The sequence below is a fragment of the Danio aesculapii genome, chromosome 19 (assembly GCF_903798145.1).
Source record: "Danio aesculapii chromosome 19, fDanAes4.1, whole genome shotgun sequence".
Taxonomy (NCBI): Eukaryota; Metazoa; Chordata; class Actinopteri; order Cypriniformes; family Danionidae; genus Danio; species Danio aesculapii.
Window position 1 is genome coordinate 36,389,143 of NC_079453.1, and position 13,957 is coordinate 36,403,099.

The following is a 13,957-nucleotide window of genomic DNA, read 5'->3' on the forward strand; positions in this document are numbered from 1 at the left end:
ATTAATATAAATAGTAGGCCTTGTTCCTATACCCAGATAGTTCACCCCGTCGTCTTATACTGTTTCCAAATAGGCGAATTATTAAAATGTAGAATTACTGTAAATGTAACGATTATCACCCAAAATAAACGATCTAAGTTGCCTACAATGCAATTAGAAAAGTCGTTGGTGGAAAAATATTTCGCTCACTTCGCGGTAAACACTTTTCGGCCATTTATGTGTTTTGTCATGTGATATGGATCATATTTAGTCACATATAATAGACTTCAATGGGGGAGAAAATGCTCCATGTTCTTCACTTTAACTATGGAATTGAGACTCATTCTTTTTACAGTCGTTATAATTAATTACAAGTAAAGTTGGACAGAAATTTGGGTTTTTTTCTGGTTGATGTTTAGGTATTTACATTGTGTTTTAGAATGTCCCATTTCTTTTTTTTTTTTTTTTGCATGAGAAAAATGTCTTCAGATTTATAATGCATTTTAGACTATGATAATTACACAAAACATTACAATCAAATGAAGAAATATATAACAAAAATAAAGTGCAATTCTAACTATTTATTCGTGTTTATTTATTATAACTATTTATTTAAGCTCTTTCTTGTTTCACTAGCTCACAAATCAGTGGGTCCATAAGTGTTAATGAGATCATTAATACTGGGATTCGTAAAAACGAGAAGTTAATGGTGGGCGTTTTCATATAGCTACAACTCAAAACATAGGATGAATAATAAGCCTTGCTAAAAGAATGAGGTTAATATTTGTTAGTTTAGCCTACTTTATAACATTAGTATTTGAATGTTATCACATTTCATTTTGAACAAACGAATCGCGCTGGCAAGCAGTGGGTTGTAAAATTGTAAATAGCCTAACTTCAAAAACGGGGGTATCAAAACAAAAAGTGCAGTTGGGCTAGTAAGTAAATAAATACATCTCTCAGAATGTGTTCAATCAAAAAAAGTAGGCCTATATATTTACCATATTACCTCAGAAGACATGCATAGCCTATATTTAGAGCCATAAGCTTATTTTTATGACAAAAGGAGCAGGTGTGAATCAACTTCTGAAGACTATATCGTTTAGTTGTTCATTTAGACTACTTGCTCAAACCCCCTCAATATGAACTCAAACTGAGGTTTTGGAAGCCAATTTGAATGGACTGATAGTTTAAGTTTGAATCATATTTTCGGGACTTTCTAATGCAGGGGTGACCAACCCTGTTCCTGCAGATCGACCTTCCTGTAGATTTCAGTTGCAATCCATATCATACATGCACCTGTCTGTTATTATCAAGTGCTGTTCAGGTCCTAATTAGTTGGTTCAGGTGTGTTTGATCAGGGTTGGAGCTGAACTTTTCAGGAAGGTCGATCTCCAGGAACAGGGTTGAGCACCACTGCTCTAATGATTGAATATGTCAAAAGAAATGAAAGGATTTAAGATAGACATGCATTTGAAACAAAACACATTTTTAGTTTAAAGCAATATACAGTTAACGAAACAATGAATAGATATGCAGGAATATTTATATAACCATGTGGCAAAGACCAAATTAACAAGCAAAAAATACAAGCAGATTAGAAACCTGAAATTAGAAACCAATACATTGGCTACTTGTATTTAGTTGGGAACGATGCCTAACTGCACATTTTCTTTCGCTAACGTGTTTTCTAATTGTGTTTTATGAAAGTTAGACCGTTCAACATTTATGCTGATAATCGTACAAGTGTTATATTTGCAATTCACATGAGGAGTGAATTTTCGCGCAACACCTCATTGACTCGCCGGAACGACAAATTCCCTGAAGTTCCTTACGGACAAGATATATTGTAACAAACAACAGTCTGATTGTAAGGCGAATCGCTTTATTGTAACATTATACACATTTATTATCCTTTGTCATGTCGTTATAACTGGAAGTCCGCGCGGACCTACTATATATATACTTATACAGGGAAGGAAACAATGAATGAAGGAAGCGCTTCGTCTGAATATAAAATGATCACCCCGTCCAGAAACCAATGTGTTTACACCAGCTGTTACTGGTAAGTGAAAATATTGGTAACATTATTTCATATTGAAAACGCACCATATTCATACATGTATTTTAATGTTTGTTGCAGTGAGGAGAATGTGTGGAAATTATGCGAAAATATCAAGAATCAGAGATATTGTCCTTTGGAAGAGGTGTATGCAGTCTTTATATCTAATGAAAGAAAGAAGGTGAGGTTCATCTTCACACAAACATTTTTACATTTAGTGTAATGTAACGTTACAGTTTTCTATTTTCTATATACACTCACCGGCCACTTTATTAGGTATTAGGTTGTTCAACTGCTCATTAACGCAAATCAATAATCAGCCAATCACATGGCAGCAACTCAATGCATTTTGGCATGTAGACATGGTGAAGACGATCTTCTGCATTTCAAACCGAGCACCAGAATGGGGAAGAAAAGGGATTTAAGCGACTTTAGGCAAAGACCACACCGGGTGCCAGTCCGGTCAGTCAAGAACAGGAAACAGAGGCTACAATTCACACAGGCTTACCAAAATTTTACAATAGAAGATTGAAAAAAACGTTGCCTGGTCTGATGAGTCTTGATTTCTGCTGCAACATTAGGATGGTAGGGTCAAAATTTGGCAACATGAAAGCATGGATCTATCCCGCCTTGTATCAATGTTTCAGGTGGTGGTGGTGTAATAGTGTGGGTGATATTTTCTTGGCACACTTTGGGCCCATTAGTACAAATTGAGTATCGTGTCAACGCCACAGCCTACCTGAGTACTCTTGCCGACCATGGCCATCCCTTTATGACCACAGTGTACCCATCTTCTGATGGCTACTTCCAGCAGGATATCGCAACATTTCATAAAGCACGAATCATCTCAGACTGGTTTCTTGAACATGAAAATAAGTTCACTGTACCCAAATGGCCTCCACAGTGACCAGAACTCAATCCAATAGAGCACCTTTGGGATGTGGTGGTACGGGAGATTTGCATCATGGATGTGAGCCGACAAATCTGCAGCAACCATGGGATGCTATCATGTCAATGTCGACCAAAATCTCTTGAGCAATATTTCTAGTACCTTGTTGAATCTATGCCTTGAAGGATTAAGGCAGTTCTGAAGGCAAAAGGGGTCCAACCCAGTACTAGTAAGGTGTATCTAATAAAGTGGCCGGTGACTGTACAGTGTATATATAATATATGTGTGTGTGTGTGTGTGTAAAAATTATGTAATATTTCAGATACCTATTTGGAAACAAAGGTCCGGTCGAGGGGATGAACCAGTTATTTGGGTAGGATCTTTATATATATATATATATATATATATATATATATATATATATATATATATATATATATATATATATATAATTTTTTTTAAGGTAATCTATTGATATAAAAATATTGTCTTCCATTTAGGATTACCATGTTATTCTTCTACACGCAAGTAAACAAGGACCGAGCTTTATTTACGATTTAGACACCATTCTTCCCTTTCCTTGTTCACTTGATGTATATTCAAAGGAGGCCTTTCAGTCTGACGAGCATTTGAGACCTGCTTTCTGGAGGCAAGTATTATCTGGCCAATCTGCAATTTACAATAGACGAAATAATGTTCCATCTGCCATCAGTGTAAGTACTTATTAATTTTATAAAAGAAAAGGGCATAATAAAATGTGATGACAAAATTGTATAAAGATTTAAAAATGAATTAGGATTTTGAAGCTTCATGTTATTCATTTAGTATGTCATCACATTATTCTTGTTTTAAAAATACTAAGTATTTTAAACCACTGTTACACTTAACTACATTTTAGAGCGCATCTTATGTAAATTGTGGGAATGCACAATAGTCAATTCACCAGCATGGACCACGCCACACTTTGAGATAGACTTTATTGTAGGGATGAAAGAATTGGTAAGTGAACAGTGTGATGAAGGGCAATGGAAGTAAGAGGATAAACGGTGAACAGGTTGGTAGGTTGATCGGGTCCTATGATGATGCCCAGAGACTCAAGAGTGGGGGTACAGTCTCTGTGGTATTTTGATAGAGTGATTGGACCCCCGATTCACCATAGGAGGGAAGAGATTATTATAGGTATTGTAAATGGTAGGCAAGGAAATAGAGGGTGGGTTCGAGAGAACGAGAAGAACTGTGCTAGAGGTCTGGTCTGCCTTAAATAAATTTTAGGGAGTAGGTGATTGGTTAAGGAGACAAAGTGAGGCGTGGTCCCGCTGCCAAATCTTTAACTCCATTTAAATTATTTTTACTTTCAGTATAATATTTTTTGCTACCCAAACTACCCAAAAATTTTAATATACTATTAGCTTTTATTTTTTTCAAATGCTTAAACTTCTGTCTTTGAGTAATATTATTATTAATAATAATAATAATAATAATAATAATATTAGCCATTTCAGTCTTGGTTGAATGTAATCACTGAGCTCTTTGCTGTTTTAGGAAACTTCGAGTCATACCGGGGAACACTTATTTAAAGGAGTTTGCTTCTGATCGGTCTCATATGAAGGACTCCGATGGGAACTGGCGTATGCCACCTCCAGCATATCCATGTTTAGAGACATCAGGTTTGTTATGTATAGATCTGTTGCAGATTTTTGTACAGCAAATACTATAATTTGATTTATTCTTCCATTTACACTCTTACACTGAATCCGTGTCCTTTTCAGAATCCAAAATGAATCTTGATGACTTCATCTGCATGGATCCCCGAGTGGGATATGGAGAGGTTTACAGCCTTTCAGACTTTGTTAAACACTTTGGAGTAAAGTAATGTTTTTTGCCAACACAAAAAAAAATGTACATAAACAGAGCCCCAGGGAAAGATCTCCTATTATGACGGACAATGATGTGACTAAGCAGGCCTCAAAAAACACATTTATAGCCTGTGAAATTCTTTTTACTTATTGAACAGTTGACAATGTGACTTATAGTCAGGTAGAAAAGTCACAGAAAGGACAGTCATTGTTGTCATTTGTTGATGATGTGTATCTTTTTATAAAGAAATCAGTTACACAGATGTACAGATAATAAAAATGCAGAACTTAAACAAACAACCAAACCGAAATGCGAAACTGTGTAAGCAGTTGTAGTGCTGTAGTTTAAGCAATGGCTGCCAGGTAATCCTTCACCTCAGTGGGTGACAGTCTGCGAAACCCTGCTTCATTACAGATGCCCACCTCAATGTTGTCTTCTGTCATCTGACCTTCAAAACTTTCCTGTTGATAAAGAGAAAACACTATAATGTGGCCTCGTCGAGATTGACTTGAACTGGGGTTTTTTGATCTGCTCAGTTATTTGAGATGATTGCAATAAAAATGACATGCAAACAAGGGAATGCATTTTAGTTGAAAAGCAGAAAAAGTGCTTCTCTTTTAGTTTAGCTTTCAGCAGAAATGCTCCTTCTAAACAGTTGAAATATGCACAGACTCCATTATTGCACACACATGCTCAATATATCTTTATAAAACCTGGGATATCCTGCAAAAGCTGAATCCTACAATAATAACTTAATATGTTTTGAAATTTACAACAGAGGCTTTAGATCACAGGTGTCAAAATGCTGGGGGCCACAGCTCTACAGTTAGGTCCAACCCTAATTAAACACACCCGATCTAACTAATTGAAACCTTCAGTCTTGTTTGAGTTAATAGTTTAAGGATTATCTCACCTTCAAAGTTAAGATGGCAGTGTGTATAGCATCTTCAAGTTCCAGATCTTCATTATATCTGTAAGAAAACAAAGCCGTGCTGTACAACTTTTGCAAAATAACTTATGTCATAAAATCAATAACGATTTGCCAAATATCAATTATTCAAGCTGCTAAAGTGTACAACGTGATACCTTTTTTCTAGGAACGTTTTTCCATTCACATAGTTCTTTCCCATTGCTGTTGCTTTCCAGGCGAAGTATGCTCCCTGTGGGATATCAGAGAAATGCATGACATTATAATGTGATGTGATCAAATAAATGAGCAGTAAATAAAACGTTTTTTATTTATTGTACCGATGGGTCTGACTGAAATAAGTATGGTCGGTCTTCGTCCCACCCAGCAATAAGGAGAGACACTCCAAATGGGCGCACGCCTCTATAAAACACAACAGTAAATTACTTTAGGGACTTTGTGTCTAGTAGAGTAACAATAGACAAGAAGGAAACATACCCTGACTGTGTGTATTCTTGCATAACAGAAGCCACTCTCTGCACCAGCTGGCCTGTTGGGATTGGCTCTTGATAGACCAGGAAATACTGCTGAGCCAGCTTTCTTGCTCTTCTGACCAGCACCCTGTCAAAAAACAGAGATAATTTCTATTGACCTTATTCTGTTAAGTGCGCTCGTTTTTGTTATTGTTTTTGTTGTTTTAGAACTTCTGATTCAGTGGCCTATGGCTGAAATTACTAGGAATATTAAATGGCTGAAATCGGTCAAACTACTTGCTTTACAAATAAGTGTCCATGACTGTACATAAAAAGTAGAATAATATAAAAAGAAAGTATCAGTTTGCAATATCAAGCAGCATAACAAGTGGGTTGTAACGTCTAGAAATCAGTGGAAATGAATGAGACCGGAAGTGTTGAGCCAAAAAGATTCCAATGCATGATGGCAGGTTCAGCTATAAGGCCCATTCCAGAATTTATGCATTTATACATCATATCAACCATTTGTTCTAAAAAAAAAAATTATATATATTTATAAATAATGTTATTTAATACCTGTAATCGGGGCCCATTCCACTGTACACCATGCCAATGTGTTTGGTTATCGGTTCAACTTTGTGCACGCTCTGTTCATCGTACAGTATGGACTTTTGTTTCTTCTCTGTTGCCAGCACAACTCCATTTGATGCTGCAAAAAAAAATTACAAAAGGGGCCTTGAAAACAAATGTACAATTAATGTTATATTATTGGAGAATCCATACCGTCAGTATGTTCTCAAACCCATAGAAATGTACTATAATTAAGAACATCAGACACTCGTTATGTGTAAAGACATAATACGCGCTATTATGACCCCTTTTTACAAGATGTAAAATAAATCTCTGATGTCCCTTGAGTGTGTATGTGACGTTTCATCTAAAAATAGCCCACAATAATTGTAACTCTTTGAAACTGATTCTTTTAGGCTTTGATCCAAATTGCTAATTGATTGTCGCTTTAAATTGAAATGAGATTGTTGTCGCAGCATGCTTTTCAACGGAGGGCGGAGCTACAAATGCCTGTGTGCCAGCATAGCAGCAGACTTAAAACAGGACTAACATGTCTGTGAAATCTGAAAATGTCGAAATAAGTGGCAAACATGAAGGTGGTTTATAGAGACTACAGTGTTCATTTATGCATCCTAAAACACCATATTTAAAATGCCTCTAAAATTATCTTTGGCAGATACAGTGTGAAAACTCTAGTGGCGGACGGCTGCTTCTCTGTCTATGCAAGTCACTAATGACAGGGACTTTTTCCCTCCAATGACATGTACAATGGGAAAATGTCAAAGTGTTTCTGCCCACTGTTTTTATTAAGTGTGATTATAAAAATTGGAATGAATTTTTATTATTAGAGGCTGGCTATATTCTCACACTGTTGCGATAAACATGATTTTTGCATAATAAGTCCCCTTTAAAGCCAGACTAAATCATGACTGCTCTGATCCGCAGCGTAGAGTACATAAGTGCAAGACCACTTTTTCAGAAAGGCTGCTTTAAGTAATTTTCACATAAACTTTGTGTATGAATGTGAATAAAAATGAGACAAAAAGTACTAATAATTAGAAGGAAATCATTCTTATCTGATTAAGCACTGTAAACATGCGATCAATGACAGAGAAATGTAATTTTTTTCATTTAAAGCTGGTCGTTGCATCTATAGACAATGCTTTTTTCTTTCTCTCTCTCTTTTGGGACAAAATAAATACAGTGTTCAGCATATATGACACCCCCTACAAATCTCTCATTTAAATATGTTATATATGATGCTTTACAATATTATATTTGTGCATATACATTAGTTTAGTCAGTACTGAAGCCAAATCTGGAGCTTATCTAACAAAATAACTTGCAATAATGGTTCAAAAATTAGTGGCCCACATTTTTATGTTAGGGAAAAATATTAAATAACTTTTTTCAAATATCAAAAATCAAGATAAACAAAAAAAAATATCTAAAATTGTTACAAATTTTGAAATGTAGTTTGTAATTATTTTGCAATATTTTGCTTGAATTTAAATGTATTATCTTTTCATTTCTAAAGATGTTCTGTGACTAAAATATTATTTTAGTAAATATATCCGTTTAAAAAATCAGTTTTGTTCAAATGCACCCATATTTATATTACCCATATCCCCTGAGAAATTAATAAAAATGTTCATTTTCAAAATGGGCTGTACTCAGTTATGCTGAGCACTGTATATATACTGTTACTATTATAACTTTTTAGCAAGGCATCATGAAAAATTTACTTTTTGTGTTAAAATATTATTTAAAATAATTTTAAATGAATACAGAGTTGTAGACACTTCACAAGTACTTCTGTGTATTTATGCAGTGTAAAAATGATCCGTTTCTGCTAGTCATGGGACGATAACAGTTTCAAGATTTACCATGGTTTGTTTGGAAAAGTTAAGGTTTTAAATCGTGTGAAAACCGTTCTTCACATCATGGTCAGTGAAGTTTGTGATGCTCTATACAAACTTGCCTTTGATTCCTACAGATGGAGCACCAGCTGCCACTGCGGCCAGAGCATATTCAATCTGCACCAGTTTGCCAGACGGGCTGTGGATTAAAATAAAAAAAACATCAGTTCGAGATAAAAGGCAACCGAGATGTATCTAAAAAAAAACCGAATGCATTTTTTTTTTGACAAATGCAGACACTTCATACTTTATGTTGATTCTGAACTCGGGCGTTTAATATTTTAAACCAAAAGATTATCAACTTGAACAAAAGCCTCACACTAATACTTTCTACTAGCTTGTCATGATTGAGATAAAGTTGGTTTTATAGTTGCACATTCGTTTAATGACAACTTGTGACACGCTCCCTATAGTGTTTACTATGATACTTTGAATATTCGGTCTGAAATCAGATGCGAGTATGACTTTAAAACAACATTAGCACTATTTATTTGACTGTGAACTTGTACTTTGGTAGTCGGCGGCTGCTTATATCATTTCACTTTTTAGAATTTTGCAAATAATACTTTTTAATTAAGGAGAAAGTCTGAATGTGTGAATATAAAACCAACTTTGCCTCAATCTTGTCATACTATAAGTTACAGTATGAATCACAAAAGTTAAACAAGGTAATACACTAGTAACCAAGAAAACGAAACAACATGCAAACAAAGCAATGCGTAACCGAAATTAAAATACGACAGAAATTAAAGTAATTCGAGATAAAAGAGAAAGCACAAACAATAAAATCCTGTAAATAAAAAAGAAAACAGATGAAAAGGCTTCACTGCTACTAACACCGTGACAGTGCATCTCCGGTGCGACTTGTAATTAAGTACATGTAACACGCTGTTAGGACAAAACACAACATTTTAACTGAACATATGCTAGAAGATATGTATATTGAAATATTAGAGACACATATGGATGTATATATGACATAATTACCTAAATGTTGTGAGAGAAAAACTGTATCCTCGTTCTGCCATTTTTGCCTTTTTTTTTTTTTGCTACGGAAACGCTTTAAACAACTTCCGCCAAGTGTGTGAGCTCACTCGTCAAAATAAAAGAAACTCACTGTAGAATTACACCGCTACTCGTTATATATTTGAGGCATTTATTATATTCCCATAGTTTTTAATACAATAAAGTGATACAATTATAAAAATAAAGCTTGACTGTTGCATGACATAAACTTGAAGATGAATAAATGATAGTGTGTATTTAGGCTCATTCCGTCATTTATGTGTTAGTGAATATATATATAAAAAAACTAACGTTATAAATATATATTTATACACTTGAAATGTTATAAAGAAATAAACACTGGTCTATTATTTATTCATCTAATCAATCTATGTTTGTTTTACAATTTGAATTGTCGAGGGAAACGTTTATTGTGTAAGCGCTTCTGACGGAACGGAAGCTGTTGAATCGCGTCAGTAACAGTTGAGCGTTACTTCCTATCGTGTCTTGACGCCGAGGTATTGTCTCTGAAAACTGATCAATATTCGATATTTCTCTATATAGGTACATTTTTAGATGTTTATAGAAGCTGGTGTAGGTCGTGTTGATTGTATTTCTTTTACGTTTGTCTGTTTAACTACACTGGTAAGAAGACTTTAAAGAGGGCGGATAAGCTACCGGCTAATGTGATCTTCACGCTCTCCTGAGTGGGATTTTTTGGGGTTTTAAATTTGGGATTCTCCTTCTTGAAAAGTGGACCGTATTAGCTATTTTTTACATTTATGAACTCTTATTTTACGTTTGTTAATAATTAGTAAAGCTTAGTAATAAAACTACGTCGTTTTTAACATTTGTTCTGTTGAGTTTGATACTTATTTTTGGTGATATTTCACACAAACATGTAAACTGCCTTCATCTCATCTTTTCATATTGTTTCAAACCACTCCGCAGTCTCAGCCATTATTCACTTTTTATGTAAGGAAAAAGACGATCATGACTGACACTGTGAGCGTTATGCATGTCTGTAACCAAATCTGTAAATGTCCATTTGTTTTAGAGAAGGCCATGGCTCGTGGGCAGCAGAAGATCCAGTCCCAGCAGAAGAATGCAAAAAAGGCAGCTGAGAAAAAGAAAGCTCAAGGAGCGGATCAGAAGACTGCAGCCAAAGCAGCACTGGTCCACACATGTCCTGTGTGCAGGGTGAGACATTTGTGTAACCTAAATTGTGGACATAGTTTCACAAAATGCAGATGAAAGAACACAAATTCATCAAAAGAACATATGATTTTTAGCTGAAACTGTTCTCCTTAGGGATTTAGAGCATGCATGTCAATGGCTACCAGTATGAAAAAAGTGTGGGCACAACAGAATTAACGTGACCCTTGACGATATATTTATCAGGGTATCTGCAGGGTCTTACATTTCAAAAAACATTTTTAAATCCACTGAAATAGTGTTGTAGGTCTTAAATCATTTTACATGGGTCTTAATTTTTAATATCCATGTAAAGCTAAACCCAATTGGGCCAACACCTATCCAATCTCTAACAATATATTTCAATAAAAGTTTTAAGAAATGTTTATTTATTATTTCTATTTACCTAAGTAAATAATGGTTTAATTATCTTCCTTACATTAACACTTGTTTTTTTTGTTTTTCTTAAGGTTTTAACTTGGCTACAGAAAAAATCTTTAGCGTTTTAGCCTTGTGCAATTCTGAAATTTCATTTGTCATTATGGTTTTAAAAGGGTCTTATATTTAACTCGATGAAACCTGTTGAAACCCTGATTTATGTCTAATGATGAGAACTGCAAGAAACAGAAAGTATTTGTAAAATTTAGTAAGTTGTTAGTTCACCCAGAAATGAAAATTGTTATTAATCAATCAATTAATCATGTCGTTCCAATTCCCTAAGACTTTGTTAATATTAGGAACACAAATTAAGATATTTTAGGTGAAATTTGATAGCTGCTCCTTAATCTTCTGTAGACTGCAACAGTCCCGAGACATTCAAAGTCCAGAAGAACAATCCAAAACATTTCATGTGACTTCAGTGGTTCAAGTGTGATCATTTGAAGCTCCCAAAACACTTGTCTGTCTCAACTGTAAATATGACTTTGTTCACCTATACCTTCTCTTGCTCATCAGGGTGTGCAAGTACTATGGGAAATATGACACTGACATTAGAGTCAGCAGCGCAACACTCTAGTGTTGTATTGCAAATGTAAGCATTGTATGTTAAACACGCACCCTGATTTGATGTGGAGGACATATAACAAAGTTGTTTTTACAGTTTTATTTGGCACACAAGTATTCTTAGGGGTTTGTATGATTACTGTTGAACCACTGAATGACATTAAATATTTTGACAATGTTTTTTGTTTATTTTCTGGACTTTGAATGTCTTGGGACCGTTGTTGTGTATGGAGGATGAGGGAGCTCAAAAAAATTGCATTTAAAACAACAAGAGGGTGAGTGATTAAAACTGAATTTTCATTTTTGGTTAACCCTTTAATCTTGACCAACATTTTTTATATATAAACATCCATGATATGTGTATAAAATACAACTTGTGTGTCCTCCATTGTAAACCAACAGCATCAGCGCAAGAGTTATTGCCCTCTCATACTTCATTGTCTCATACAACATTTGAGTGCTGTTGAGCATGTTCTTTAACAGCTGATTGGCATTGACCTATCAGCAGATCATTCACATGTTGGCTCATCGATTAATCAGCTGGAAATGTTAGCGGGAAATCGACTTTTTTAAAATTTATTTTAATTTACAATTTTTTTTTTCAGTCCCAGTTAGTACCGAAGTCAATACATTTGACAGTCCTACTTTGTTGATAACAGGGGTAATCAATGTAACATCGAAAGTTACTTTCACTTATAAAGATTGCAGTATTTCACCATGAGGCCCATATATTATTTTCTATTTACCTGAATCAGGGTTGTTAAAAGTATAGTTCGCTACCAATCTGTATTGAATGTTTGAAAAAAACATTAATTTTCTACTAACATTTGAGCACTTAAACGCAGCTCATTGACCATTGTGGTAATGATTTCAACAGAAATGACCAAGCAAGCGGTTAAATGTTAGTGGAAAATGGACGTTTTAAAAATTTCACCACTGATTGGTAGTGAACTCGATACTTTTGACAACCCTAATCTGTATGTGCTATTTAGATTGTTGAATTTCTGGTAGCTGTGACTTTATAAATCAGTACGGACCATATTTTCAGCGTAATTTAGTTTTCTTGTGCTAATGAACAAAAGCAGCTGTACCCAATCCTCTCTGTGCATGCTTGCTGAGAAATGTTTTTTTTATATACATACTGTATAGACACAGATGCCAGACCCCAAGACATTTAAACAGCATTTTGAAAGTAAACACCCAAAGTCCCCCATGCCTGCTGAGCTGGCAGATGTTCAAGCCTAAAGGATAGAATAAACCAACATGGACCTAACGCAGGGGTGAGTCTAATACAAATGTTTCCAAAAGCAATGATGGAATTGAGAATCAAACCTAAAAGTACTTTAAATAAATTGTGTAACTTTAACGTTGAGATTGAATTTGTGAATGATTGTCCTCTTTTTTTCAGACTCTGGAGAAAGAAATGTTATTCGACTCAGCCGACTGATGTATTTCACAAACATGGACCATTTGGATGCCATGACAAAGGAGATCTTGGGGTGAACTCGAGCACACCAGCACACTTTTTCTTTTTTGTTGATATTTTTATATGTGCATATAGCTTCCATCTTTCCAAGTGTGCTGTGAATTGACAGTCCCATTGCCATGTGCTGTATCTCGCCATATTTATTCACCACTTTTCCAATACCCTGTGGCGCTTCATCCCTGTAAAGTAAGATTATATTTTAAAATAATATTAGGTGCTGCAATCCATAAAAATGTACGTGCCCTGATCTTTTAACTGTGAACCAAAATGGAGTGGTGCACCACTGTGTATTACGAATATGCATTGACTAGGATTAGGATTGAGATGCATTGATTGACATGCTTAAAATGATCACAAATGCAAAAATTTGCACCTGTTCCTTCTAGCATTCAGAATAATGAGTCGGGACCCACAAATATGCTTTTGTTACTTTGTTTTCTAACGTTTTCAATAAATGTATATGCATATAGTGGTCCATATGTGTGTTTCATTGTTAAAATATAAAGAATTATTATTATTATTATAGAATTATAATTTTTAGGCTTAAATAATAGGCCATATGTCATAGGTTTAGCCATGATTGTAATAGGTTTAGCGCATTATTGATTGTTTAC

The 13,957-nt window shown here is 34.9% G+C and overlaps 3 protein-coding genes across 3 annotated transcripts; 2 read left to right on the forward strand and 1 right to left on the reverse strand.

The window, feature by feature from the left end:
• Positions 1-1,782: 1,782 nt before the first annotated feature.
• Positions 1,783-6,034, forward strand: ntaq1 (N-terminal glutamine amidase 1). Its single transcript, XM_056479867.1, has 6 exons — positions 1,783-2,044; positions 2,123-2,222; positions 3,253-3,303; positions 3,431-3,579; positions 4,473-4,597; positions 4,700-6,034. Exons 1-6 carry the CDS (start codon positions 1,965-1,967, stop codon positions 4,801-4,803), a joined length of 609 nt encoding a protein of 202 aa, XP_056335842.1. The 5' UTR covers positions 1,783-1,964; the 3' UTR covers positions 4,804-6,034.
• On the reverse strand, positions 5,004-9,733 carry psma2b (proteasome 20S subunit alpha 2b). Its single transcript, XM_056479866.1, has 8 exons — positions 9,644-9,733; positions 8,719-8,795; positions 6,744-6,876; positions 6,193-6,315; positions 6,036-6,117; positions 5,874-5,947; positions 5,701-5,758; positions 5,004-5,248 (listed from the first exon to the last, which is right to left on the reverse strand). Exons 1-8 carry the CDS (start codon positions 9,682-9,684, stop codon positions 5,132-5,134), a joined length of 705 nt encoding a protein of 234 aa, XP_056335841.1. The 5' UTR covers positions 9,685-9,733; the 3' UTR covers positions 5,004-5,131.
• Positions 9,734-10,108: 375 nt separating this feature from the next.
• On the forward strand, positions 10,109-13,812 carry zgc:91910 (Zinc finger protein 706-like). The gene is made up of 4 exons (XM_056479292.1): positions 10,109-10,179; positions 10,719-10,861; positions 13,007-13,137; positions 13,266-13,812. Exons 2-3 carry the CDS (start codon positions 10,727-10,729, stop codon positions 13,100-13,102), a joined length of 231 nt encoding a protein of 76 aa, XP_056335267.1. The 5' UTR covers positions 10,109-10,179; positions 10,719-10,726; the 3' UTR covers positions 13,103-13,137; positions 13,266-13,812.
• Positions 13,813-13,957: the final 145 nt, after the last annotated feature.

Excerpts from the sequence above, each read along its gene's own strand:
- ntaq1 (XM_056479867.1), top strand. The coding sequence starts at position 1,965 with ATGAATGAAGGAAGCGCTTCGTCTGAATATAAAATGATCACCCCGTCC. Across the intron at positions 2,045-2,122 it reads GTTTACACCAGCTGTTACTG|TGAGGAGAATGTGTGGAAAT; the intron begins GTAAGTGAAAAT and ends TGTTTGTTGCAG. Across the intron at positions 3,304-3,430 it reads GGGATGAACCAGTTATTTGG|GATTACCATGTTATTCTTCT; the intron begins GTAGGATCTTTA and ends TCTTCCATTTAG.
- psma2b (XM_056479866.1), bottom strand. The coding sequence starts at position 9,684 with ATGGCAGAACGAGGATACAGTTTTTCTCTCACAACATTTAG. Across the intron at positions 6,877-8,718 it reads TCCATCTGTAGGAATCAAAG|CATCAAATGGAGTTGTGCTG; the intron begins GCAAGTTTGTAT and ends TTTTTTTTGCAG. Across the intron at positions 6,316-6,743 it reads GGAATGGGCCCCGATTACAG|GGTGCTGGTCAGAAGAGCAA; the intron begins GTATTAAATAAC and ends GTTTTTTGACAG.
- zgc:91910 (XM_056479292.1), top strand. The coding sequence starts at position 10,727 with ATGGCTCGTGGGCAGCAGAAGATCCAGTCCCAGCAGAAGAATGCAAAA. Across the intron at positions 10,862-13,006 it reads ACACATGTCCTGTGTGCAGG|ACACAGATGCCAGACCCCAA; the intron begins GTGAGACATTTG and ends CATACTGTATAG.